The sequence below is a fragment of the Vicugna pacos genome, chromosome 33 (genome assembly GCF_048564905.1).
Source record: "Vicugna pacos chromosome 33, VicPac4, whole genome shotgun sequence".
NCBI classification, from domain to species: Eukaryota; Metazoa; Chordata; class Mammalia; order Artiodactyla; family Camelidae; genus Vicugna; species Vicugna pacos.
Window position 1 is genome coordinate 15,005,148 of NC_133019.1, and position 26,940 is coordinate 15,032,087.

At 53.0% G+C, this 26,940-nt stretch overlaps 1 protein-coding gene across 1 annotated transcript; it reads right to left on the bottom strand.

Moving 5' to 3' along the window:
- Nucleotides 1–1,914: 1,914 nt before the first annotated feature.
- Nucleotides 1,915–12,922, bottom strand: HTR3A (5-hydroxytryptamine receptor 3A). Its single transcript, XM_006207801.4, has 8 exons — nucleotides 12,850–12,922; nucleotides 10,393–10,559; nucleotides 9,377–9,421; nucleotides 7,255–7,364; nucleotides 5,819–5,988; nucleotides 4,489–4,649; nucleotides 3,614–4,154; nucleotides 1,915–2,213 (listed from the first exon to the last, which is right to left on the bottom strand). The coding sequence occupies exons 1-8, from the start codon at nucleotides 12,914–12,916 to the stop codon at nucleotides 1,915–1,917; spliced, it is 1,560 nt and encodes a 519-aa protein (XP_006207863.1). The 5' UTR covers nucleotides 12,917–12,922.
- Nucleotides 12,923–26,940: the final 14,018 nt, after the last annotated feature.

A 26,940-nucleotide genomic window follows, 5' to 3' on the forward strand; every position in this document is an offset into this window, starting at 1 on the left:
TCTCTCTGGCCTAAGACACGAGAATCATCCAGCAGCAAGGCTGGCCCAGCAAGCCCAGGGGGAGTGGGGCAGCTTTCAGCCCAAGACCAGGTTCCCAAGTATGGGCTGTCAGGATCCTCCTGAGAGAGTCAGGCTGAACCGTGCTCAGCCTTAGGCCACTCTCTGCTCAGCGGGAGAGACAACTGTGGATGGAGGGCCAGTCTCCAGCCCCACAGTCTCCTGCTTTTTGCTGGGGAAACCCTGAAACCTACCTATGAACAAAACAAAGTAAAATCCTTAACTATTATCAAAAGCTCATACACCTGGGATGGAAGTAACAGATGAAACCTCATTCCAGCTCATCTTAGGGACCAGCAGCTGGTTAGGCAATATTCAATGAGTTCTTTCTGCCTGCTGGGGAGGCTGGGGTGAGAAGCTCAGAGAAGCTAAACCAGACAAATCGGCTTCCTCAGGCTCTAGGCTTTTTCAGACACGAAGCTTTCAAGGGCCCAAGGTTCTGCCCTCCATCCGGCCTCTGATGGTCTACAAACTAGAGCTGCAGTGTTTGGGGTCAAGGGAAGGTCTAGGTTCAGGTATTCCGTGCTGAATCCCTTACAATTAGCCAGCCTGGAACAACTCATCCCAGATATTCAGGGGTGGGGTGGGGGGGGTCCTTTTCTTTTAGCCTGGCAGACTCCAGTCCCTGAGAGACAGGCAGCCCAGGACAGGGAGAGGAATAAGGCTGGAGCGAGCAAAGGAGAACCGGGGAAAGCCTCAGGCAAACATGGTGGACACTGAGCCATCATTCTCGGTGGTTTCTGGCGTTCCTTTCCTCTGAGCGCTTGTTAGGTGGGTGGAGCAGTAGAGTTGCTATGCTCCTTAGCATGTCTTAAAGCCTGCTGAGTGGAAGAGGGGCCCAGATAAGAAAAGTAAGATCGATGCTCCAAACTTTGCTTCCCTCGTGGTCCTGCTTTCTGGTAGATGTGCCAGGGGCCGGCTGCTGAGAGTTCCCTAAGGAGACGAACTCAAGACTTGGCGTTCTCTGCTTTCAAACACCAAACCAGCTGGCGCTGGCCGTGGTGCTGATTCCTCACCGACTCCCAGCTTCACCAAGAGACTGGGAGCCCAGAATGATAACAGATCTGTGTACACCCTTCTAGCATCCTTCCAAGGGTCACAGAGCTGAGCCTCCTCCTCCCCACCTCCCCACTGCTAAGTGTTCATGGTCCTGACCCTCACACCTCGAATCCCACCTCCCGTTCTTCAGAAGAGCCACCGTTTGGTCACCTCTGAATTCCTTGGGGAGGAAATCACCAAACATCTGAAACTACAGATAATTCTCCAACCTCATTTTCACCAGTAACTTCAAACCTCATCTTCCACCACCCAGCTGCAGACAAATAAATGGTCAAGAAGAGAGTTTAGGGCTTCATCGCTTTTTATTACCCAACCCCCCGCCCCCATCTAAAGTGTGTTCAGGGAAGTAGCCACAGGTGAAGTGAACAGGGAGACATTAAGGATGGATAAACCCAATCCAGAGTTATCAGGCCTGTGCAGTAGAGAGCTGGTTTACCTTCCATCTAAAAACAAGGCTGAGGGAGTAAGCAGAATTCTAGAGTGACTTATTCAGGGAAGCGCCAATGGGGAAACTGAGGCTTGATTGCTTAGGTAGTGAAGTCAGGGCATGCTTGGGTTGCTCTTGATCTAAGACAGCATGTTTTAAAGTTGTAATGGGCAAGTACGGGAGTGGAGGAGGATGTAAGGACCAAGGTTTTGGGGAAGAGTTGAGGCCCTGGTTTGGGATTGCTGAGATGAACTGGCAAGGGAAACAGCTGGGGAACTGTGTATGTGTCTTGAGAAGGTCCCTGGCATCCCCTGAGCCCCCATCCCCGTTCTAACCAATGCTGTTACCCACCCCTGCTGGGCTGTGCCCACTCAGGAGTACTGCCAGATGGACCAGAGCGTGACCAGGGTGACACTGTAGGCCAGCACTGCCAGCAGGTAGATACGGAAGAGCAGCTTGTCCAGCACAGAGCCCACGTGCAGCCAGTCCCGGGCCACCTCTCGGCTCTCGTCCCGCTTCTCCAGGAAGTGCCGGATGGAGGTCAGCTCCTGCAGCAGCCCACGCATCGCCAGGGAGGCCTCCCGAGGTGGCGGGGGAGGGCTGCCTCTGCCCCTCGGGGTCTTCTCCAAGTCCTGGGTTCCCCCCAAATGGCTGCAGTGGTTTCCTATGTCTAGAAGAAAGGCAGAGTGTTGGCAACGGAGGGAGGCCCAGCACGATTGCCTGAACACTGGCCCTTATGTTTCTGTGGCCTCAGGAATGTTTCTTACATGCAATTTTAAGCCTAAAGAGTACAGAGAATAACTTAACGTGTTTGACTCAACTTAAGCAAATAAAGAAAGCCCATACGGTTGAAGGTCCCTGTAGACCCCTCCCCACGTCACCAAGATCATGAATTTGATGTTTACCCTTCCCATGCATTTTTTTAAACCCATGGGCTTGCTCCAGCGATGAGATATTCATTATTTCATTTGAGCCTCCCAGTGGCCCCACAGAGAGGCAGAGTAAGCGTGGTTACTGTCCACACTCTTCATATGAAGATGCTAAAGCTCAGAGAAGTTAAGTGACTAACCTGGGGTGGCACAGCTAATGGTGAGGCCACCAAAGTCCAGTATCAGACTCCAAATCCACTGCTCTGTCCACTACATCATATTAACCTCACTGCCTCCCCTTCGTGACTGCGAGTCCTTCTGGACCAGAAAACACACCTCGAGATCACTACCTTCACCGAGTGTGCAGTGGGATTGGGTATTAGGGCGCATGATGAGGTGGTCTTAGGTCAACCAAAAGTCTTCTGTAAAAGGCCTGGCCCCAGCCAGGAGGAGGACACAGAGGAATGGAGTAAGGTGGCGGGTTTAAAACACCAGCTTAGAGTCAGGTGGGCCTGGGTTCAAATCATGGTTTCACTAGGTCCTGGCTCCATGATGTAGGGCAAGCTGTTTGGCCTCTGCCTCTGTTTGCTCGTTTGAAAAATGAGAATGGGAATCCTGTTGGGTTGCCATGAGGATCACCTGTGATAATGCACATTTTTCACCTGATAAAGTAATCAAGAAATAAACCAGCAAACTAACAATGCTGATAGATTCCGCAGGGGCATGAGGAATTTGGTGTCCCTCTGTGCCCTCTCTGCCTCATAGGTGTTTGAAATTCAAAAGGACCCTGTCTTTGGCTGATTCCAAGGAGAGAGTGATAGGAACCCGGCTGCAGTAAAGAACTGCGTGGTGCGTGGGCATAGTTGTCCTATTAACTGCATCCATTTGATCTACTTTGGGGTCCGTCTCAGGAAAGGCCACTCCGAGCCCAGAGGTTTCAGCTCCTAACATGCTTAGCTCTGGGATGCCTAACTCGTCTCTGTCCCCATCTGGGCTGATGAGCAGATGCAAAGGTGAGGAAAGGGCTGATTGATGCCTTTGGCTGAAGTCTGCCGTGGGCACTGTGTGCAGGACGGTACCCAGTTCCCAGGCCCGGCCCAGGATCTCTGGCCGGGCACGCCCTCTGGAGACTCCCCACCATGTCCCTGCCTCCAGGCCAGAGGGGGCCCTCCACGTGGGACTCTTCTAGTCACACTCTCACCTGAGCAGTCATCCATCTTGGCGGCTTGGGAGGGGGCTGGGGGCCTCCGGGAAGCTGACTGCTCCCCTAGGCAAAGGAGCAGGGTGATCCTCTCCAGAACCAGGTGCCGAAGCCAGGCGGGCACCGGCCGCTGCAGGTCTTGCTTGTGCACAAGGCGCACGATGAGGATGGTCTCGGCCAAGCTGATCACCAGGAGAGCCATGCACACGACGAAGTAGACACCTGTGCACCCCGGGGCGGGGTGGGAGTGGGGGACACACACGGGAGGTAGAGGTAGGGGAGGGCCAGTTCCTCGGCCACACTGAGCTCTTCCCCAGGAGAGGGTCTTACCGATGAGGGGCGTGCCGATGGCCGTGGCCGGCAGCGTGTCAGACACAATGATTAGGAAGACCGAGTAGCCCAGGAGAAGAGTGATCTTGAAGGAGACCCTCTCACCGCTGTCCGGGGGCAGGTAGAAGCCCACGATGTCCATGACCATGAGGAAGATACTGGGCAGCAGCAGGCTGACTGCATAGAATAGGGGCCGCCGGCGGATGACCACCTGGGATGGAGGGAGGAGCTCGGGGAAGCCTGGGGATGTGAACCCCATCCCAGACCCCCTGCTTCATGGAGCTTTCAGCCTGGATTGCTCGGAGAAGGAGCTGAAAACACCCCACATTCTGCCTCTGGATTCAGGCTCGGGGCTGTTCAGGGTAAGTAAGGGGCAATTCAGTTGAATTTCTCCATCTACTTCATTGAGGTTCTGAGGGATGAGTGTGACCCTAGAGTTGAGAAAAGGGCCACGGAGGTGCCTCCAACATGCCTCCTTAAGTCTATCTGGGTGTGACTTTCTGCATCGTTTTACCCACATCCGCCCCCACGCCCACCCAACTCACGTAGAACTTCATTTCCGCATAATGGTGGCTGCTTTCTATGCTGAACTCCTGAAACCGGGTCAGCACCCCCAGCAGCTCCCACTCGCCCTGGTTCATGAAGACGCTCCTGTCCGACTTCACGGTTTCCGGCAGCCGCAACAGGGAGATATTGATGTCCTGGACTGAGACGGGAGAAACCAAGCAGCTTTGGAGTCTCGGCCGGGAGTGTGCCAGACCCTGTGATGGTGGGGCCGCACCCACGTGGCATGGCTCAAGTCTCAGCCCTTAACCTTCAGCCTCAGCTTCCTCTGCTACAAGATGAGGTGATAGTGCAACCCTGTACCTACCTGTGAGCGGGGCTGCGGTGAGGGAGATGAAGGCTCGGACGGAAACACAGCAACACGCAGAGAATAAGACAAACCTTTTATTCGGAAACTCTCTCCTCTCTCTGTATCTGTCTGTCTCTCTGTCTCTCATACAGACACCCACACCCCTTCAAGCACATTTCTAGGTTTCCTGTTGGACTTTCTCGTTTAGGAGGTGAGCGAGAGTCAGCATTCCTCACCTCTGCCTTCAGAGAGCTGCCTGTCTTTAACATTTATTTTTTAATGGAGGTGCTGGAGATTGAACCCAGTACCTTGTGCATGCTAAGCACAGGAGCTGGGAGGGAGGAGGAGGGGGCAAGGTGGCTTACAAGAGGAAGCTGCAAGTGTATAACAGAAGGAACAAGGAGCATTGGGGTCCAGGGAGGAAGGCAGCTGGGCTGGGAAGCGCATGCCAGGTGAGGCTGGAGTGGTGGCTGTGGGCAGGGCCAGACTTTGCAGGGGTCTGTCAGCCAGGTAAGAGATTTGGATTGTGTCTCAGGGGTGCTGGGAAGCCACTGAGGGTTTTAAGCAGAGTGACATGATCAGGTCTGCATTTTATGAGATCTCCCAGGCCGCTGTGAGGAGCATGAATTGGAGGGGGACCAGCGGAGTGGCTTTCGCAGCAACGCGGGCAGGAGATGAGGGTGGTTTGCATCAAGGGGAGGGGCTGTCAGTGGAGAAGTGAGTGGATTTAAAAGACATTTCACGCCAGTCCCCATCTGTGATGTTGGGAAAGAACTGTCCCTGATTGCGCATCCTGCCATCAGTTCACACCGGCACATTCAATCCTTAGGACAGCTGAGGGGGGCGGGAAGGGCAACAGTATCAGCGCCGTTTGGAGGATGAGGAAACAGAGGCTCAGTAACAGTGACAAATAAGTGGCGAGCAAGCTGGGTGCGGGAGACCGCATCCTAGGGTGTGCTCCTCCCGCAGGCGTCCTGGGGGCCCCCCACCCGTGCTCTGCCTCCTGGAGCCCGCAGACTCACTGGTGTGCAGCCAGCTGGTGAAGGTCAGCGAGCAGTTCTGGACGTCGAAGGGGAAGTTGTAGATGTCGAGGCTACAGGCGGTCACCACCTGGAGGGGCTTGTAGTTCTGGACCTCCCCGTCATGCCGGACGTACACGTACGGGATATATGGAGACTTCCCCACGTCCACGCTGGCCAGGGAAGAGGGGTCGGTGTGGGGCAGGCTCAAGAAGCAGGTCAAGCCCTGGGAATCTGAAGGTCTCTGAGCAGCTCAGCAGGGAAAGAAATGCAGGGGGTTCCAGGCAGCAGGGCAGCCTGGCAGTTTAGTCTGGCCTTCGTTTTCCCAAGCTTCTTATCTACCTCCTGACCTGCCACTGCCAAGGCCACTTTCCAAATAGTAAAGGTCATTTCTCCTTTATTCCCCTGGCAGCCTAGCTACAAAGGCAGACCGGGTGCCCTCAGACCCCAAAGCCACGGGCTGTAAGGCGATTGCCCAGCTGTCCCCATGCACCACCCCTGACCCCGGGCTGGGCAAAGCTCAGGCCCCAGGGTTGCCAGCCTGGTACAGACAGGCTTGGTGGGAAAGCAGAACCTTGAGAAGTCAAGACGAAAGCTACGTCACTGTTTAAGCTGGAGACCCAGGAAACTGGGGCTCCCCAATCCCTCTAGCCCAAGCAATGCAGGGCTTGGGGCTCTGGGTCAGCTGTCTCCCCGAATAATGATGCGAGTGGCACCCCCTGAAGCTGGGCGATGCAGTGGGTACTGGGTGGAGGGCAACTGGCCCCCCCACCTTCCCCTTCAACCTGCCTGCCCAGCCATCTTCCCAGCCCTCGGATTCAGGAGCCCAGGCGGTGGCGCCTGAAGGATGGGGAAAAGGGAAGTTGGTCAAAGCCAAATGAGACAGTGTTTGGCTATTGGGAAAAAAGGCTGATGGGACCCATTTGATATCAGGGGTGCAATCTGTGGCCTGTCAGGCACCTGTGTGACTTGAAAGTCTGAGTGTCTCCTGGCCCCAAATCTCCTCTGCGACCAGGAGCAGTCACCACCACTGGCACTTCATTCCTTTCACTAATATTCCTGCTCCTTTTAAAACACAGCTGCCCCTCATTAGACTCTCATAAGTCAGTGTGGATTCATTTACTGGCCGCCTTTTCATGGGGAAGAGGGCCCTTGGGCCAAGAAGGACAGAGTTTCAACATCAGACATAGAAAAAGAGGAGATTTGTTTGTTTGTTTGTTTTTTAAAGAAAAGGAAAGGAGGAAAAAAAAGACAAAGGGGAATTTGGGCCCAAGCCAACTTTACCTACAGTTCTGCAGGTCTGGTGGGGCATCTCAGATGCAACAGCCGGGATCTTGTCTCCCGCCCCCTCCCTTCCCCAGCCCCCGCGCCTCCCCACCCCCACCCCTCCACCCCCTGCCCGGCTGCCCGGCTGCCCGGCATCTGATGGCAGCACTCACAACTCATTGATGAGAATGTCTGGGACCCAGATGCTGTCCGTGGGGATGGACAACTTGGTGATGTTGTCAAAGTCCTCAGGGTTCCACTGGAGAAACTCATCAGTCCAGAACTAGGGGAGGAGAAGGTACAGTCACGGGCAACCCCTTACGTCTTGGGCGGTATGGTCCGCAACTCAGGCCAACTTCACCGCTCGGAACCCCACGCAACAGGTGGGCGTCTTCTTGGGAGAATCTGGGCGTCAGTGGTACCCAGACCACTCAGTAGTCCCCCCACCTCTGTACTCACACATCCGTGTTCGAACATGACACAAACAGACACAGCCTCTCCCCGGGAAGGTATTCAGTCTTTTCTAAATGTTATAAATCCTCTAGCCACCAACTGAGGGATCTTAGACAAATAGCTTCTTGGGTCTTGATCTGCACATATGCAAATGTAGCATGCACCTCACAGGGTAGAGATGGTTATTGCTAAATTTTGATCAATGCATCCTGCACTATCCTGCCAGCATGACTGCTCTAAAATGTAAATTTGATCGTGTCACTCCCTTGCTTAAAATTCTTCATGTGGTGCCCTGTTGCCATCAGGATAACATTAAACCTCACGGGCAAGAAAGGCCTACATATTCTGACCTGCACCTGTCTCTCTAGCCTCATTTTTCTTGCCGAGCTCTCCGTGCAATCTACCCTCCAGCCACATGAAATTAAACATTGTGGAAACCTCCACATCGCTGCAGACCCTGCTCCCTCCCCATCCTGCGATCCTGTCTTCTCTATCGAGGTGAATGTTTCTCGTCCTACCAGACTTAGCCAAGGCATTTGTCTGTTTCCTTCTCCAGGATCCTTCCATGACCCCCACTCCCCAGGCTGGGTTTTGTGCCTCCTCTGTGCTCCCCTGGAGGCTGGTACCTTACTTTGCTGCATTGGAACAGTTGTCTTGCTGCTTTGAATTGTGGCTCTTGTGTTGGTGGCCTCCACTAGTCTGTGAGCTCATTGTGGGCAGAGCCTGAGTCTAGTTTGTGTCTCTAATTCTGGTCCCTTAGCACAGCTGCTGGTGCACAGCCGACTGGCCTCACTGCTGGGACACACAAGTGATCCTACAGGTCCAGAGGTGGGACTGAGGCCAGATGTCTCGGGAAAGGGGCCCCAGGCTGCCTGTTCTTTCTTGGGTCCCCAGCTTCAGGCAGGTGTGCTCTGTATAAAGCGATCTCTCCAAGGCAGAGAGGGAGCAGTACGTGAGGAATCAGCATTCTGGCTTCTTCCTCCGCACCACTCCCTGTCCCATGCGCTGGTGGTGGAGGTGGATGTCGCCGTGAGTAGGGGAAGGGATTTAACAGAGACCCACATCTGCCAGCTGTGTCCCCAAAGCCCCCTTCAGGTGTGACTTCTAAGAGCTGTCCCCCGCCTCCTGCCGCCCTCTCTTCAGCCACTTCAGCCACTGCTCTGCTGTCTTCCCCACAGCCTCAGGGGCTGCCGGAGCAGGACCAGCTGGGGACTGCAGCCCCCGCTGCTGGCCTGCCCTACCCCCCCCCAGCTCCAACCAGAAATGCCACCAGGACCTTAGAGTCATCCACACCCGGGTGCCTGAGCGATGCCCCTCAGAAGCTGGCAGAGGAGGGGAAGGCTAGGTGGATGGACTCATCCTGTTTCAATCACCCCATTTGGTAGTCATCCAACATGACTCCACAGAAGGAAGAACTTCCTAGCAATCAGAGCCGTTTGAAAGCCAGCAGATGCCTTCTGAGCTCCGGGGCACTGAGGTGTTTAATCAACAGAGGTGGGGCAAGCACTTGTTTGAGGTGCTGTGCAAAACCTCAGAAGCCAGCAGGGTTTGGAGGATCTCACCTCCGCTAATCTTGCAGCTTCCTTCCGTCCCCTGAGATTAGAGGAGTCCAGACTCAGGAGATCCTGGGTCTCATGAGTATGCCTGGCCCCTCTCCTCTCCCTACACCTTTCCCTTCCTCTCCTCCTCCCTCCCCTCCCATCTCTGTCCCATCCCCTCCCCTCCCCGAGGCCTCCTAGAGTCCAGTCCCATCCCATCCTGACTCCTCTGAGATGGAGTCTTTCCAGGAAGGGTAAGTCCGGTCCCAGGAAACGCGGGTGGGGGAGGGGCTGGTCTGCTCACCTGCCGGTACCAGATGTAGGTGGTCAGTACCTGATTCTTCTCATCCTGTGGAAGGAAAGGGTGCTCAGCACAGGTGGCCCTGCGGGCTGGGGGCCCACCTTGCACACACCAACCCCAACAGGAGTTGCTGCTCAGTGTCCCTGTTTCCTTGGGAAGTAAGAGTGATGAAATGGGGCGGGGAAAAGACGCCAACTGGAAAACCTGGTCTTTAATAGGACACACCTAGAAAGAAGTTCAACTTTTTTTTATCCTCATATGTTTATATATATATATCTCCTATTACCTCCTATTATGTTGGGTATATTTTGCATATACATACGTAATATAATAACAGAAGATAATAGAAGACATATGTGACAATATCATATAGATACATGTCTGTACATTTATACATCTCTCTATCCAGATAGATGTCTCTCTCCTGCCTTAGTATGAAGTCAAGCTGTGCAAAACCACATAGAGTGAAAAATTCATCACTCTCCCTCCCTCCATCCAATTCCCAATCTCCCTTCCCAAAACAGCCACATTGTAGTAAACTGTCAAGGTCAGTTTCACCCACCCTCCCCCAGCACAGTGCCCAGCATCTCTGCAACTGCCTTCTTGTTTACCTCTGCCCAGTGTCCGACCTCCTCTGCTGGACAGTGCACCCCACCCTACTCCAGTAATTGATTAATTGACTTATTTATCATTCGTTCTTCAACAGCAATTTAGTTAACACCCGCCATGTACCAGGGATGTGTGCAAGACAGCAAGGGCGTAAGTGGATCGGACAGTCTGAGCCCTCACGCAGCTCCCACCGCAGAATCAATGTGTGACCAACCACCTGCCGGGAGTGACCCACTGGCTGTAGGGCGTGGGAGAGGCAGCCACGCAGGTGAGCCGTTTTCTGGTTTGGGCAGCTGTCCTGAGCCGTGCCAGACCACAGGTATTGTGGGCAGTTGAATGCCCACTGTGCTGCCGAGGGGTGACTTGGTCTCACGTGGTCTCCCACCCGGGCAGCAGGGCGGAGCGCTCACCACATTGAGGATGGCGTAGACGATGACGTCGATGGACACGGTGGTCGGCTTCCTCCAGTCCCGCACCGGCCGCACGCCCTTCTTGTAGTCGGCCAGAAGGTGATCTGATAGCCTCAGCAGAGCAGGCCTGGAGGAGTTCCGGGCCGGGAGGCCCCTGCCGTGCCTGGCTGGGAAGGAGAGCAGTTCCAAGTGGATGGTGGGGCCTGAGCCTTCCCCACGTCTCCTGCCCTGGTTTGAAAGCTGTTCAAAGGAAAGCAACCCTAGCGTTCCCCCCTCCCCAGATGCCCACACACCCCCACAGGATGAAATCCTCATCACTGGAGCATTTGTCTGGAGAGATTCCTGCCAAAATCCAAAGGGATTGTCTGGAAAGGGGAACAGAGGTGCCCGTTTCCATGAGAAGGGCAGCCGGGCGGGAGAGCAGCTGACATGAGACAGGCGAGGTCTAAAGCAGGCTGAGAACTGAGACAGGTTGAGAGTAGCTACCTGCCCAGAGGAGGCGGGCCCGTGGGAGATAACGGGAAGTTGGCCCTGGGACGTGACGCCGGGAGGTGCGAGGTCTGCAGGAAAGCACAGCCCCGCGCACACAGTTTCTAAGCCCAGAGGGCTGCCGAGGGTGAGCCGCGGCCAAGGTCAGAGCTCCGCACCCGCCCAGCTCCTCGCCATCCTCTTGACCCCAGCCCGCAACTGACAAAGAGGGAGGGGCGGGCCTCCAGTGAGAACAGACGCCCCCACTCCGTCCTGCAGATTGCAGCCCCAGAAGATCCTCGCCCCCTCTCCACGCTCCCACCAGCTCTGGGGGACGGTTGGGCCGGCCTCCTCTGTGGGCCAATTTGATGGGGTTAGGAAGAGGGCTGGGGCGAGGTGTGTAGGAAGCGAGGAGAAGCCAGACTGTCCCCAGAGCCGGAGGCCCAACCCAACTCCGAGGCCCAGCCCCTCTCTGGGGGAATTTCGCCCGCACCTCAGGGGTCCCTCTGGGAAACAGTATGGGTGCTTCCTGAAAGATGCCAGAAACATGGTGGTAAAAGAGGGCGGGGAAGGGGAGCGGCGGGGGGACCAGGGTACAGGCTGCGAGGCCATCAGGGGCTGGCAGCGTGAGACAGACCCTGGGCCCAGCAGGCCTGAATTCTCGAAACAAAGCTGCCTCTTTGATGGTGTCCATCACCTGTGCAACCTGAATAGCAAATTGGCCCCGCCCCTCACCCACCTGCCCCCGATAACCTTCCAGCTTCCCTCAGAAAGACAGAGAAGAGCAGAGAGAGAGGAAGACAAGAAGCTGTTTACTGCATGTCTGTCTTGGAATATTATCAGTGAACATATGGCTCATTTCAGTTTCAGAAAAGCCCACTGCAGTGGCTTTCATGACAGTCCCCACTTTACAGACAAAGACCCCCAAAGTTCAGAAAGTACTGTGTCCTATGAATAAGGGGAGTGAGATTTGAACCCGGGTCCCTGTGTGTTTTCACTACCCCAGCAACAGCCCAGCAACAGTCCTGTTGTCTGGGACTCTTACCAGCTTGGAGAGAGCCAGACCGGGCCCTGCGGGCCTCAGAGCCAAAGGCCATTGCTGGGAGGGGCAGAGCTTCTCCCCAGACAACGAAGCCCCAGACCACAGTCATAACTTGCAGCCTCGGCCTCCCTGTCGCACTGAGTTTCCCTAAGCGACAGCTCGGAGGGGGAAGAAAGCCTTGTGCCCAACAGCCGTTCAGATCTGTCCAGTTAAGCACATCCTAACTGTGCCCCAGGCCCAACTTTAACTCAGCTCTGGACGGAAAGAAAACCTCCCCAAATGGGGACTGAACATTGTCTGAAGCTAAAGGAAACAGATCCTTTTGTGCCTAAAACACCCTGTATCCATGGGAGGCAGGAAAGGATGGGTGGGGGAAGGCAGAGAGAAGTTTGGTGTTATTGGAGTTTAGCCCCGGAAGGGAACTTAGAAGAGGAAGGCCCAGGCAACTTGTGCAATGAAAGCAGTGGAGTTGAGGAAAGATGACCACGTTAGTTCTGGCCTCCACACGACTGCTAATGAGCTGTGTGACCTTGAGTGAATTACTCCGCCTCTCTGGACCACAGCATTCCCACTTATAACAAGAAAGGGTGGACCAAATGAGCTCCAAGTTCCCTTGCAGCTGCCATCTGATGGGTCTGGGGGCAGGGCAAAGAGGAGAGGAGCCCCTCTCTGGTGCCTGTCTAAGCGTTTCCCACATCGCAGGCTGCTGCTCTGAGCCCCTCGCTGCAAGCCCTGTTCTCCCCTGTACTCATCCTCTCCAACTTGCCAGCTGGACCCCAGTGCCTTAAAATTTTCTCATGCTCCTATGTAGTAGGATCCCTGACTCTCCAGCAGCCTCACCCACTCCCAAAGCCCCCTTGCCTCAACTCTTGGAGGAACCGAGCATCCGCTACCCAGCCTCCGTAGCCACCAGCCAGGTCCCATGTGCTTCCCCACGGTCCCCTTACCTTCTCCCGGCGCCAGGAGCGTGGGCAGAAGCAAGGCGAGCAGCGCCCACGGCGCCCACGGCAGCATGGCGAGCTTCCCGCCGGGCGGGGGTGCCTCTGAGTAGCCTTCAGGGTGAGCCCTGCTGAGGACCAGCCGGCTCACTCTCTGCCAGCCGCATGTCCCCTCCAGCCTGCCTCTCTGGGCTGGCTGCTCCCCGCACCTTCCGAGGCTGCAGCCTCCCACTGCCCGGGCCACCAGGGCTGGGAAGCTGCCAAGTTTTCCTGCAATCAGTGCTTCAGCTGGATCAGGTTTCAGGGTGGGAGGGAAGGGGAGGGAGCCAGTGAGAGGGGAGCCCGCCAGACTGATGTCATGTGGTTGGAGCCCAGTCCACGCATTTGGCCAGGTGGCCCGGCCAAGTTCCCCAAGGAGTGACTTGGGGACAGGGGGCTGCAGAAGCCCCCGGAGCGAGGATGCAGCCTGTCTGCTGGAAGGTGTTCCAGGATGCTGCCTTCATTTATGTCCGCTGGTAGCACTGGGCTGGGACAGGGTGGGGTGAGAGAGGAGAAGCAGGATCTCCATCCTCTTACTGCACGGGTGACACAGTGTCCCAGCTAAGAGGGTGACAGGACGTCTGCAGACAGAGGAAGGGGACCTGGGGTTCTCACATCTGCCTAAATTTTCATATTTAAATATGTAAGTAATTCTACACATGTATACATAGAATTTTATATATACATACATATTTATTTATTTTAATATGCACAGTAAGTACATGTTATAAAAATATAATAGTAAGACATACTCACTGTAGAAATACATGAAGAAAAGTTAAAGTCATCCATAAGCATACTTACTGCCAGAGACAGCAGTAATAATATTACTATTATTTAATATTAATTAATATTTAATATTTTGGTGTATATTTTTCTATAATTTCCTTCGGTAACAGGTATACAATGAAGTAAATATACTATATATATATATATATATATATATATATATTATTTTGTGTCCTGATCCATTTTTGTGGCTTAATATCATTTCATGAGCAGCCTCAGCACTTTCTTTTAAATGCTTGTTTTCTTAAGACATGTTTCTTTTTCCCTTGTAAGTTAAATACGCAGTTATCTAGCCCTCAGATCCTCAACTGCGTGCCACCAAAATTGTCTGAGAAAAGAGCCGCTGGGAGTTTCTGTTTTGAGTCCTGCGCCCACTTCACCATCTGAGTAGATGTGGACTTTTTCACCTCAAGTGTGTTAAAGGCAAGATGGACCTGCATCTGTCATGGCAACTTCAACCACAAAACGTTTTCATTCCTTTTAATCCTCTTCCAGTTGAATTTAAATGTGGAGTAAGCTGAGGACACTGTAGGAAGGAAGAATTTTCTGATTGTAGTTAAGTTAAAAAAAAAATCACCTTGGTTGGGGTGAGTCCTTTTTGGTTCTGTCTGGATTTTTCCTCTTATTCATGGGCATGATGAAATCTGCGTGCAGCATCGCACCTGTCACAGGTGGCGTCCCTTTATGTGTCTATCAGCAGAGTTTGGCCCTGGGATGTCCAATCAAGCTCGAGGAGGTTGGGCTACCCCTTCTCTTAAGTCATGTGCGTCCTCACTGCACAATCCAGAGAAACGAGGAAAATCATTTCCATGAATTCCTCCTGCAGGGGATGGTGATGAGGATAAGTAAGAGGGGGAATAGGAGAAAAGATGTGGCCGTGAACTTCTAGGGAATTTAAAGAGCCAGACTGAATGCGCTCCCACCCTCGGAATGAATGCACTCGGATTCCGGGCTCGACAGCCCCACAAGGCGAGGCCAGCAGAACCAGGCTGCCCCAGGGCCTCTAGCTGAGGTCTCAGAGAGACTCAAACTCGGGGGTGGGGGCTACCTGAGGATTCTACCTGCATCCTCAAGTCCAACATCTGGAGTGATAAGCCAAGCCTCTTAGGCTCCTGCAGATTTCTAGAAGGATTTCTCCTCTTGCTTCTGTGCATGATGAAGTCTGCATATGACATTATACCATCTATTGATGGGGTCCCTTCATGTAGCTGTTAGCCAGGGCTTGATCTTCGGAAGTAACAAACCCACCTGTGGTTTTCATTATAGTTGTTACATCATTAAAGAGCAAATAGACATTTACCTGCTCCCCGCAACACACCTTAACCCCTGCCCCCAAATGCCCCCTTCTGTATCCTTGGGGCTCCTTGTGTGCATCCGTGAGGCACCCCCTCAACCCCGTCTCTTGCTCCAAGCCCAGGCTAGCATGGCCTGGAACCCATTCTTTCCACAGAGCCGAGCCCTCCGGAGACAGCCAGCCAGGGGGAAGCACCTGACATTGAACTTGTTCTGAAAGGGGCATTGCAAAAGCACAAGGAAAGACGGACAAGGGGAGGATGAAGAGAAGCAGGAGGTAAAGCTATAGAAAGGGCAGACCTGGAGAAGGAGAAAGGGGAGAGGTTAAAAATAAATAAATAAAAGGAAGAAGAAAGGGAGGATGAGAAAAGCAGGAAAAATTGGTAAGAAACTGAGAACGGAGAGGAAAATAGATGTAACAGGCAAGGAGGGAGGGGGACAAAGAAGAGGACAAGAGAAGGAGGAAAAGAAGAGAGGAGAGAGGTGGAAGGATGCCACGGGGGCGGCAGGAAGGGGCTGAGCCATGAGCCCCCGGGTGGGCTGAGTGTGGGATTCTGGGAGCGGGGCTCTCTACACTGGGCAGCACACCATCTCGGGGCCAGTGGGAAAGCCTGGAGACCCTGTCCCACGGGCCCCAAGCTTTCATTTCTGCAGTGATCCCCTGGAACCCTCTGAGACTGCCCAACTGTGTTAGGGAGGAAAGAGGATGTCTTCTGTACAGCGTGTGCATTAGAGAATTAGCTTCTTAGGTAACAGGATTAGAGCGAGCAGGGCGGGCCACGGCCCCGAATGGAGATGTATTGCCTGTGCGCCTCCCTGATGGAGCAGCAATCAAGTTTCCCCTGAAGAAATTTCCTATTAATGGATTTGATGGCACAACAGACAACGGGAGTTGGAGCCGTGGCCGGTGGCGGGGTGTAAATTGCCTCCGATAAACCTGTGGAGTCACTTTTGCCCCTTTTAAACAAGATCAGAATTAGTGTGAGGCCTTGATAAACTCTCCCTGGCCAGTGGGGATGAGGGAAAAGCAGGGGCCTGGCTAATTTGATTCCTGAGCTCTGCCTGCAGACGGCCGGGCTCCTCCCAGGGAGCCGAGGCAGACACGCAGATGGCAGCCGTCCAGCGTGGGTAATGAAAAGCTCTGAGGCTGCAGGACCCGCAGGCCCGGGCCGTCCTCTGTGCCAGCTGCTGCCTGCACCGTGGGAAGGGGGACAACACTCACACGTGGGCCTGGAGTTTTCCACCCGCTCGGGATGCACGACATATCCCTTCTCTTGCTCCCATTTTTCAGATTGAAACACAGCTCAGACAGCCTCCAGGACTTGCCTCAATTCCCAAAGCAAGTTGTGGATGGAGCTGAGATCCCCCAGGATCCTGGCTCCGGCCTCTTCCATCACAACTGTTTTTCCCATCTTCTCCAGTAGATTTTTACTGGTCTGTAAAACCTTTACCACCAGAGAGCCGGATCTTTTAGAACCTATAAACCTACAAAAATTCTGCAAGCTGCAGTACATCAGGCCCCACTCGCGGCCCGCCTGCTGGAGAAGGGCTGGGGGAGGCGAATGGTTTGTCATCATGGTGCTAAGTGGGAGATACAGCTTCATCCTCCCCCATCACCTTGAGGAGAGGGACCCATGCAGCCCCAGTGGTTGGACACCCAGGCTTGGTGCTGGCTCACGGAGTCCCCATGAGCCCCACCTCTCTGCCCTGGGGTGGCACAGGGAGACTGGTGCAGCCTTTCCACCACCCATTTCCAGGGACCTGACACACCAGGGCATCGAGGTTGAACAACTTAGGGGTTGTCTACTCGTGGTGCGGCTGGAAGCCAGATGGACACGGAAAGATGCCTGGCTCAGTTTTCCTAGCTCCCCTGCAGCAGCAGTGGCCTTCATAGGGAGGAGAGAAGAGGAAGCGTGTCCTCATACATTGCAGGGTCTCTTCCCTCCTGGTCCTTCTTTCCATGATGTCCCGTCAAGTCCCATCGTGACCTGTTCTCTATCAAGGCCCTGGTCTTAGGAGTGGCCTGGTTCCACACCACTCCACCAACAGTACCTGTTATTTATCAAGCATACTGGGTCCTCGGCCCTGTGCTAAGCTCTTTATCATATTTAATCTTTACTTCCGATGGAGAAGATCTTGGTCCCATATCGCAGATGAGAAAATTGAGGCACAGAGAAATTAAGCAAGCTGACATAGCTGATAAGCGGAGAGTGTGGTATTAAGTCTTACAGACTCAAAAGCCTGGGCTTTTGACCGTGTGGTTGCACTGAGTCTCAGAGCATCTCTTGGATTTAGATCCAGGCTGATTGGACTCTGGCTCCAATCCCGGGAAAGGATGTGGTCTTTGTTCTTGCCTTGACTGGTTTTGTTGAGACGGTAGGCTCATTGGGCTGGCCCGACATAAGCCTGCTAATTAAAGATACTTTTATTGAAGAGTGTTGTACATAAGAATATATGATCACTTAATGGGCTGTGTACTATTTTCCCCAGTACAAAGTGGCCCCAGAAATACCACACTGCAGCATCCTAGCCCCAGCAGGGCCAGTTTCTGCAAATGTCGGGTGTGGGCTGCTCAGTACATGTGGGACTGGTGACCTCTGCAGCCCCTCCTCATGGTCTGGAAGTGATGCTAGAGTTTTGGGAGCCTAATGTTATTCTGTAGAGTCTGGGTGCCTGGGGTGGGGCTTCATAAGAACGGTAGGGTTATTTCTTGGCTCCTGCTACCCGGGAAAGAGGCTTTTCCTAGTCCTCCAGCCAGACAGGACAGAGGTTCTAAAGTAAGGGACACGGTGAGGCCAGGCCTTCCCAGGGCTGGTGATGAGTCATTCGTCCACCTGGTCACCCCAGACCAGAGCTAGACCTGGGGACAGAAGGGCGTTTGGCTTAAAGTTTTCTCTAACTCAAGGGAATTACTGAATTCTAGGGAGGAAGGGACCAGAGAGGACCCCTTATTCCTGGTGAGTGGCCATTTGTCCATCTGGCCACCCCAGAACTGGACCCAGGAGCAGACGACGCCTTGGCTTAAATTCCTCTTACTTGAATTCTAGTTCCCAGCAAGGAAGGGACTGGAGTGGTCATTTTTTCCATCCTCTTGCTTCTGGGACGATTAGTCTTAATATATTGTTATTAGTATTTTCTGGGAAATTTTTAAAGAAAGAAACATCACAAGCCCCTTTGGGATTTCAAAACCACGTTTCTCCTAATATCTAACTTTAAGTGCACTTGGTACAATTTGAATCATTTCCTTTCATCCTGTAGAAATGAGTCCCATCTCCCATCCATCCTCTCCATCATCTCCGAGAGGCAGTGAGAACACAGTGGTCATTTCTGGGCTCTTCCAGAGGAGAGAGAGCAGAGGCAGAGAACAGTACCATTGACCGACCTTTGTGAGCACCACCCGGATGACAGTGCGCCTTCACGCAGGTTGTCACTTCCCCTTTGAAATGCATTGGTGCCCTCTGACATAGGTGACATTATCCCCACTTTATAAATGAAGAACTACAGCTCCGAGACGTTTAGTAACTTGCCCAACGCCATTCAGCTAATGGGTGGCCACACCTGCTTTGGAACCCTAAGCCAAGTGAGGGCAGCGCTCATGAAGAGCTTAGGCCGTCTTTGACCTTTTCCACAGAGGTGAGAAGCAAAGAGGAAGGAAACTCAACAAGCTGTAATGGCCGCTGCCTCTAGGGGTGTGGGATGTGGGGCTAGAAACAGAATAGGCCTCGTGGGTGCTTGACCAAGTCCATGGAATGAATGGAAGGGGCAAAGCAATCTGGTGCGAGCTTCTCAATTTATCAGCGAGGAAAGTGCATCTCAGCAGGGCCGGGCAAGTCATCAAACCAGAGCTAACTCCGGCTCAGGGAATTTCCCAGAGTCCGCTGCTGGAGTGTTTGGAGAACTTGCTTTGCTTTGTCTTTTTTCTTTTCGGGTCTGGCCTCGTAGCCCACCTGGCCCCTGTTCCTTCTCTGTCCCCACCTGCAACCCTCTTCCTGTGACCCTCCCCATTGTCCTGTCCACTCTGCCTTAGAACCTTTGCCTGAGGTCTTCCCTCTGCCCAGGGCGCTCTCCTGTCAGATGCCTACTCAGCTAAATATGAGGTGCCCTCACCTCCTTCAAGTCTTTACCTAAATCTCACCTGCTCCGTGAGGCCTACCTTGATACTCATTTCACACCCTCACCGGCCCTATCCGTCCCCAGCACACCTGATCCGGCTTACCTGCCCCACTTTTTTCCTTCTTCCCATGGCCCATCACCTCCTAGTCTTCTACAGGATTGACTCATGTTGAGTCTTTATTCTCTGTCTCCACTGATAGACTGTCAGCTCCGCGAGGGCAGGGATCTTCTGGGGCTTTGTCTACTGATGTATCCCAAATACTATAACCATGCCTGGACCTAATAGGGGTCAGTAAATATATGAACATATTCGTCTTGTCTTAAGCAACTAAGTGTGTGGTCATTTGTCACAGCAGCCATAGGAATCTAATACACGATATTCCACAGACAGCACCCCTCCCAATCACCAGCACAAACCCTAGGTGTGTTTTCTCTCATCACACAAAACCTCAGACCCTCACAGACCAACGCTGGGGCAGGAGGACCCTGCAAAGTCCCCGGTGATTGCAGCCCTGATAGCCTCGTGTTCCTCCTCCGGAGTGCTGTTCCCCATTAAGCCACCCTCTTCCTCCTCCTCTGGAACTTTCCAGATGCTTCCCAAAGGTCTTGCTGACCTGGAGGAGCTTCCCCGAGAGGGCTCCCTCAATCTTCCTGCTTCCGAGTATTTAGTCCTAATGAAGAGTCTTCCAAAAGTGGGCCGCACTTTGCACGTCTGCTGCCATCATCACATTTGCACACTTGCTGCAGCTGCTGATCGTCCCCCTGGAAAATTTCCTTCCCCTCCGGCTCCCCTGAAGGTGATTTCAGGCATGCACGTCCTCTCCAAATTCTATAGCTCAGCTTGTCAGTCCACCAAACAAAGGTTGAGGTGACCAGCCCCATTTACACTACAATGTTAAGGTTATTAGGAGGACTAAATTATGTCCAGGATGCAAAGTTCTCATCCACTGCGTGACATACATTCAGTGACCCACAGGTGGTAGCCACCAGTAATTGGCATCATTACCATCATCTTGATCACTCTCCGGGGTTTATTGTTACCTTATCCCTGCCTCATCTACAAAATGAGAGCTTTGAACAAGCTGCTCTAGTTCCCTTCCAAATTTGAGTGACTCCCCCCCAAACACACACACACACATAAACACACACATCCTGTTGCTCAAAGAGGTAGTGCAGGGGACCCCAGACCTACAAAGCCACAGTGGCAAGCCTGCGTTCTGCTCAGCTACCCTCGGTGTCAAGTTCAGGGAGCAGGCAGAGTTCCATGGCAGCTGAAAGGGCTGAGGGCAGAGGGGGAGGGAGAAACGGGGCAAATGGCCGGAGGGACGAGGGGGCTGCAGGGAGACCTATGGGCCTGGAGTTTGGCCCCAGAGCCATCTCCTGTAGCCCTGGAAGCCGTGCCCCATAAAACCTAATGAGTGTTGGCAATCTCACCAGCTAGGAAGGTCTTAGAGATGGAGTGAGCTTTCATCCCTCCCCGGGACTGGGGCTGAGACACAGTGTCTGGGAGAATGGCCACTGGGCCACCTTAGGGACCTGGGTGGGGATACAGCATCGGCTCCACTTGAGTGGTGCCTCTTCCCCGCACTGGCACCTCTGGGAAGCAGGGGACTTAGCGGTGACAGCAGCACAGCCCCACCCTGTCACTTGGGGTTCTACCCCTCCCCACCCTCAGCACCCAGTGCTTTGATACTAAATGGCAGCACGCACAAAATGCACTGTCTGCTGTATCAGTAAACAAAGGATATTGCAGCCATCAACCCACTACACCCGCCCTGACAGTGAGCCCCAAGTGAACTCAGGCTGCCCACTGCCAAGCCCACAGCCACTGCAGCCATGCCCAATGGTGCCCCGAGAGGGGACCCAGGATGGGAAAGAACTGGACACTGGCCCCGGATAGCTAAGGTGCGTATCACAGGAATGATTTCAGGGAGCCCAGACTCTCGCATCTTCCGCTACATAGAGAAGCGCTAAATTCATTAACTTGAGATGTTCTGTTTTCTTTAATTAACAGTAATCTTTTGATGTTCCGACTAAGTGGTTTTTGTTGCAGAAACTCTGGTATATCCTGGCCGCTCCCTTAGCTCTGTGGAGCAGTCCCTCGCTATCTGAGAGGCTGCCTGCGGGGCTTGAAGTCCTCAGAAAGTCCTCCAAATAAAAACAAAGTTCTCAACTTTTAGGTTGTTCATACTTTTTCAGTTGACAGCAGAAAGCACTTTCCCCACTGCAGCCTGGCCGGCTGCCTCTCGGGAAATGGGAGCACAAGTTCCTTCATCCAGAACTCCCAGTGCCGGGGCTCTGCGCGGACAGTACCACATGCCAGAGATACGGGATGGGTGACCGCAGCGTGGTCCCTCCCATCTCAGGTCCAGCTATGCTTGATACTCTGATGTCAGAACCAAGCCAAGGACCACAGAGCCAAGCTCTGGGCGAGAGTTTGGATGAACAAATGGGCTGTATCTGTCAGAGGCCAGTCCATCAGAGGAAGCCGTCCCGCGAGGGGAGGGAGTCACACAGTGGAGGTCCGTGGAGAGACTGTGGCCAGCAGGAGAGCCCAGGAGTTTGCCCCACACAGCAAGTGGGCTCTGGGGTAAAGAGGGCACTTGATGGTTGGTGCTGGCAGCCTGGTTCTCCAGAAAAGAGGGCGTGTTCTATCAGGGGAAGGAGGGCAGTGGAAGGGGCCATCTTCACTCCCCTCTCTCCTTGGACGGCACACACACAACCATCTCCGCCATCTGCCCACAGCCTATAATTCAGCCACCCAGCTGCAGAGTGCTTGGCTGCTCCGCTTGTGGGGAGGGCAGATTACCGAGTGGAGTGCAGTGACTGGCAGGTGCCTGGCGGGCCCAGCTGCCCTGGTAGCGGTGGCTGGCTCCACGTGATGCTGCACTGCCCGAAAAACAGCCCCCACTCCCAGCCTTCTGGGCATCCCCTTCCCAGAACTCAGACTGCCCCCCTTTCCCTTCGCCATTCTTTAGAGCCGCACTTCTCCAACTGTCATGTGCAAAGGAATCATCTGGAATCTGGTGAGAATTCAGATTCCAGCGTAGGCTCTAGATTCTCTATTTCTAACCAATTTCCCGGTAATGTACCCTGCCAGTCTAGGGTGATGGTCCCTGCTGGTCCAAGGCTGCGCTTTTTAAATAGGAAATCCTTAGAGTTTACATGGCTTTTTAACGCTTGTGATCTCTCTAGGCTCTCGGAATAGCCCTGCGGAAAGATGGTAAATAATAATAATTACTGTTATTCTCAATGCTTCTAATGCAAGCCTTGGGTTTTCATACAGTCCATCTCAGTCCTCACAGCGCCTCAGCAGAAGAGATCTTTCTCAGGATTCACAGATGAGAAAAAAGGGAGGGAGGATATAGCTCAAATGGTAGAGCGCATGCTTAGCATGTACCAGGTCCTGGGTTCAATCCCCAGTATCTCCTCTAAAAATAAATAAATAAACCTAGTTACCTCCCACTGCCTCCCACAGCACCCCCCCAAAAAAATCCATTTAAAAAAAAAAGATGAGGAAAAAATAACTGACGTTCTGAGATAACTCAGTCACTTGACCAAGGTCAGAAACCCAATGAGTGGTGGAGTTGGAATTCAAACTCCTGTCTTCTTTGAAGACGTAATGGTCAAGAGGGCAAGCCCTGGAGCCAAAGTGAGCCTGAGGTTAGCCAAGAGCCCAAGAGTCTGGACTCAGACTGCTTAGATTTGAATCTGAGCTTTGTCACTTACTAGCTTAGTGATCTTGGGCAACTTAACCTCTCTGTGCCTCAGTTTCTTTAACTGTGAAATGGGAATAATACTAGGGTTATCATGAGTCAGCCCTCTGTATCTGTGGATGTGGAACCTACAGATTCTGAGAGCTGACTGTATAAGACTTGCGCATTTACAGATTTGGCATCCATGGCGGGGGGTCCTGGAACCTATACCCTGCAGATACCAAGGGATGATGGTATACGATATCTTATTATACACGTATATCTCATAATGTATATAATCCTCATAATAACCATAGCATTATCTATCTATCTATCTATCTATCTATCTATCTATCTATCTATCTATCATCTATCTATCTATCCATCTATTGTTGACCTTAAACAAATAGGCAATTACTTCTTCAGCAGTAATGGGTTTATTCAGGATTAGCAATGATTTGCAATCTGGGGTCAGCAACCATGGCAAGCCACGTGCAAGTCTCATACAACAAGGAGAGGAGAACTCTTTTATAGAGAGGAAGAGGAAGTTGAGAGGGCTACAGTAAACAGAGAGCCCATTGGATGAATTGAGAGTTCAAAGTGCAGTAGCTTTTCATTGGCTGAGCTGTGATCATCTCTCGTTGGCTGAGCTCTTGATGGTCTAGAAGAGAAAGTTTTTCTTCTTCCTGTTGGGCTCTGCTGTCATTTAGGGTGTGAAGACTCCCGCTTCTGACCGCCCAACTCCATCTGAATTGACGTTTCTGTTTATTAATTTTTATATTATCTACCTAATGAGATAATGAGATTAGAGACAGAGAGAGAGCATTTAGAGAAGTGTCTGGCACAGATACAAGTGACACTGATTACTTGTGAAATGAGGATATGAATACTGAGGATTAAAAACTATCATCTAATCATATACCAGCTACTTTTCTAAGAATTTTACATGTAGTAACTCATTTAATTCTCCTAATAACTCTATTAGCCAGGGTTACTATTAATCACATTGTATAGATGAGGAAACTGAGGCCCAGAGTTTAAATGACTTGCCCCCAAATCACATAGCTAATAAGTGATGGAGCTGGAATTTAAACCCAGTGTGACACATATTGACACACTGAGTGTTTCCTGTGTGGCCAGCACTGTTGTAGGCACTGGAAATATAGCAGTGGACACAGTAAGCTCCCCGCTCTCCCAGGGCTGGCACTCTAGGGATCCTAGAATAATTCCTCCTAAGAAGTCAGCACAGTGCCCGGCACAGGGGGAAACCCTCAGTAAACCTTAGCTCTGTTTGTCCTCTCACCCCTATCTTGCCCGGGGCAGACATCACAAATTGATCACAGCATCCTTTCCCGCAGAGCCAGCCTGTGGCCCCAAAATCTGTCTCAAGACAGCACTCCAGGCAGCCTCTGCCTAACCCTCAGATTTGCACCGAGACCAAAGCTATGTCAGCTCTGGGTCACTGTGCTGTAGTGGAACAGACGAACACTTCTGTCCCCAAAGCCTGCAGTGTCGGCACCCAGGAGCAAGCAGATGGGACAGAGACAGAGAGGGAGGCTTGTATGGGGAAGAGCAGAGAAGCCAAGACTGACCAGGGAGGTGGGGAGAAAAAGAACTTCCAACAGCCCCTCAGCCCCCTTGCTCTCAGCCTGGAGCTCTCCAGAAAGGAAGAGTCACATGAGCGGGAGGCAGGTCCGATCAACGGCTGGCCATCCACCCTTAGTGACACCAATTAGGGCTGATAATCCCACTAGGTCTGCGTGGGCCCCGGTCTTTGGAGCCTTAGACTTTGGGAGAGGTAGGGAAGCCCAGGTAAGGGGCAAGCAAGGGGCTCCCCCACCCAGATCTGGAGTCTGCTCCCTGCCATGGCACCCGCCCACTGCCCTGCGGTCCCTTTGCCCCTCCCCGGCAGAAAGACTCGCTGCAATTCCCACTTTATGGCCTCTGCCAAATGAAGCACAAACTTAACTACATCACCCCCCCGACAGGACGAGGAAGGGCTGGGGTGGCACGCCGGGCTGCTTCAGCCCCTCATCTAATCACTGGAGTGGGCCGTTTCAATTCCGCACGCCGGAGTGTGCTGGGGGTGTGTCAGCTCATAAAAGCCTCCGTGCTGGTGCTCAGCTAATTGCGAATCTCTTACTGTCTCTGCAGGTGGATAACTCGGGACCGAGAGCTTCTGGCTGCTGAGACGGACAGTGAGCCGCCACGGAACGGGATGGGGGGACACTGAGCTGAGCCCCAGGCACAGAGCGGGTGGCAGGGAGGGAGGCACAGACTTCCTGGAGGAAACACAGGAACTGGGGTCTCTGATCACTGCCCAGGGTGACCACCCACCATCTGGGAGCTGGTGGAGGAAATCCTTAGCTTAAAACCCAAGACCTGAAGTTTTCTGGAACCTCAAAGCCGCGGGGTGGGGTAAAAGTTTAAGCTCCATCCCCTTCTGCTAACCTTGCCTTTAGATGCGTAATTGGATCTCTGAGCAGTGAGAGGACCTGGGAGCGCTGGGGGCTGCACTGTGGAAAGGGCTAATGCCTTCAGGAGCAGCTTCATGCTGTGGCTCTTTGGTTCCTTTCTGGATCTGACTCACTAGGCTTTAAGCTGGACCCCGGGAGACTGGCTGGGGATGTAAAAGGCGAGGGGCTCAGCTCCCTTAACCACAGGGCTCCTCCCCTCTAGGACAACCGGAGAGGGAGGTGGGGATGTCCTGGGAGGAGAGACCTCCACCGCAGAATTACTGGTCAAACAAAGGGCCGCAGAAGCTGTGGGAGATGGTGGCCGCGGCACTTGGAGGTCATTCTGAGATGCAGTGACAAGGGGGCTGCCTGTCTAGCCGGGGGCTGTGCTTCACTCACTCTTTCTTCTAGACCGCAGTGAAATCCCAGGCTGGCGCTGTGATTTCTTGGTGAGTGCTGAAAATACCTTAGATCCTGGGTAACAGCAGACGGTAGGAGCCTTCACAGCTGGGAAAACCCCATTTTTGCTCTGTTCCTCAGTTTCCTTCCTCTATGAAACAGGAATCACGAAATGTACAAACATTGGGAGGGGCTGAGTGAACGCTGCTCTGTAAATAAGGGTGGCTGGCGCCCTTTACCTCCCGCTGCAGGGGGACACTCCTCCAGGAGGAAAGCTCTAGTGCCTTCGTTGACAACGGCTTTGCTTCAGGACGCAGACCCGATCCAGGGCTTAGAGTGAGTCCCTGGCTGCCATGTTGAGATCAGGGCCACTTGGCACTTGGACAGAGGAGGTCCACACCGGGGCCCAGCTCAGCAGCCAGGCTTCACTCCTGAAGGGCTGCTTCCTAGAGCCCGACAGAGAGAACCTGGGAGATATTCCCTAGGGAGGAAGCCAAGGTGAGCTGCGTGGAAAATAAAGTGGGAAGTCTCGTGGACAGCCTCCCCCAACCCGAGTCCCCGACAAGGAGGCACGTGATGGCTTCAGCCCTTGGATCCTGGAATAAAGACGCTTTGGGGGAGAACCAGAGCCCATAACTGATTCTGCCAGAGGCAGCTGAAAGAGGACTGCGCACCAAGGGCTCGAGACTGGAACCCATCTGTTGATCACAGGCAGGTCTTTTTATTGTGTGATATATTCTTTTCTTTCCGAAGTGCTGTTCAATACATGGCTTCCTTCTGATCCTCAAAACTCTATGATATAGGTAGAATAAGTGGAAGTAATGCCGAGGCCAAACAGGGGAAGCTGAAGCTCTGAGAGGTTAGGCTCGAGGTCCCCTGGCTCGGTGGTGATGGAGCCGGGAGCAAAGTCAGGTGCCTTCTTCAACACACGGCTGGAAAGGAAAGAGCCTCTGTTGCGCAGAGCTCACTGCAGGCTTTTTCCTCCTCCAATAAGCAAGGAAGTGGGGAGAGATTTAGGGGTCGATTTAGAGGCTAACTGAGCAGGCTGAAGCAGAGGAGGCCAGTAGCAGAAAGTAGGAAGTGAGGAAGGAAACACGTGGAGCTTTGCATGGACACTTCCTGCTCACAAACTTCTTATGGTCCTCATTTCATTAACAGCAGCAGTGGAATTTCATGGACAATTGGCGTTGAGCACTAACTGGGAGGTAATGAGAGAGGGAGGATGCAGGTAAAGGCTGTTTGAATTTAAATTCTTTTTCTTTGGGGAGATGGGGGGGGCAGCTTTTTTTAAAGGCAATTTTAATGCTGGAAAAAGT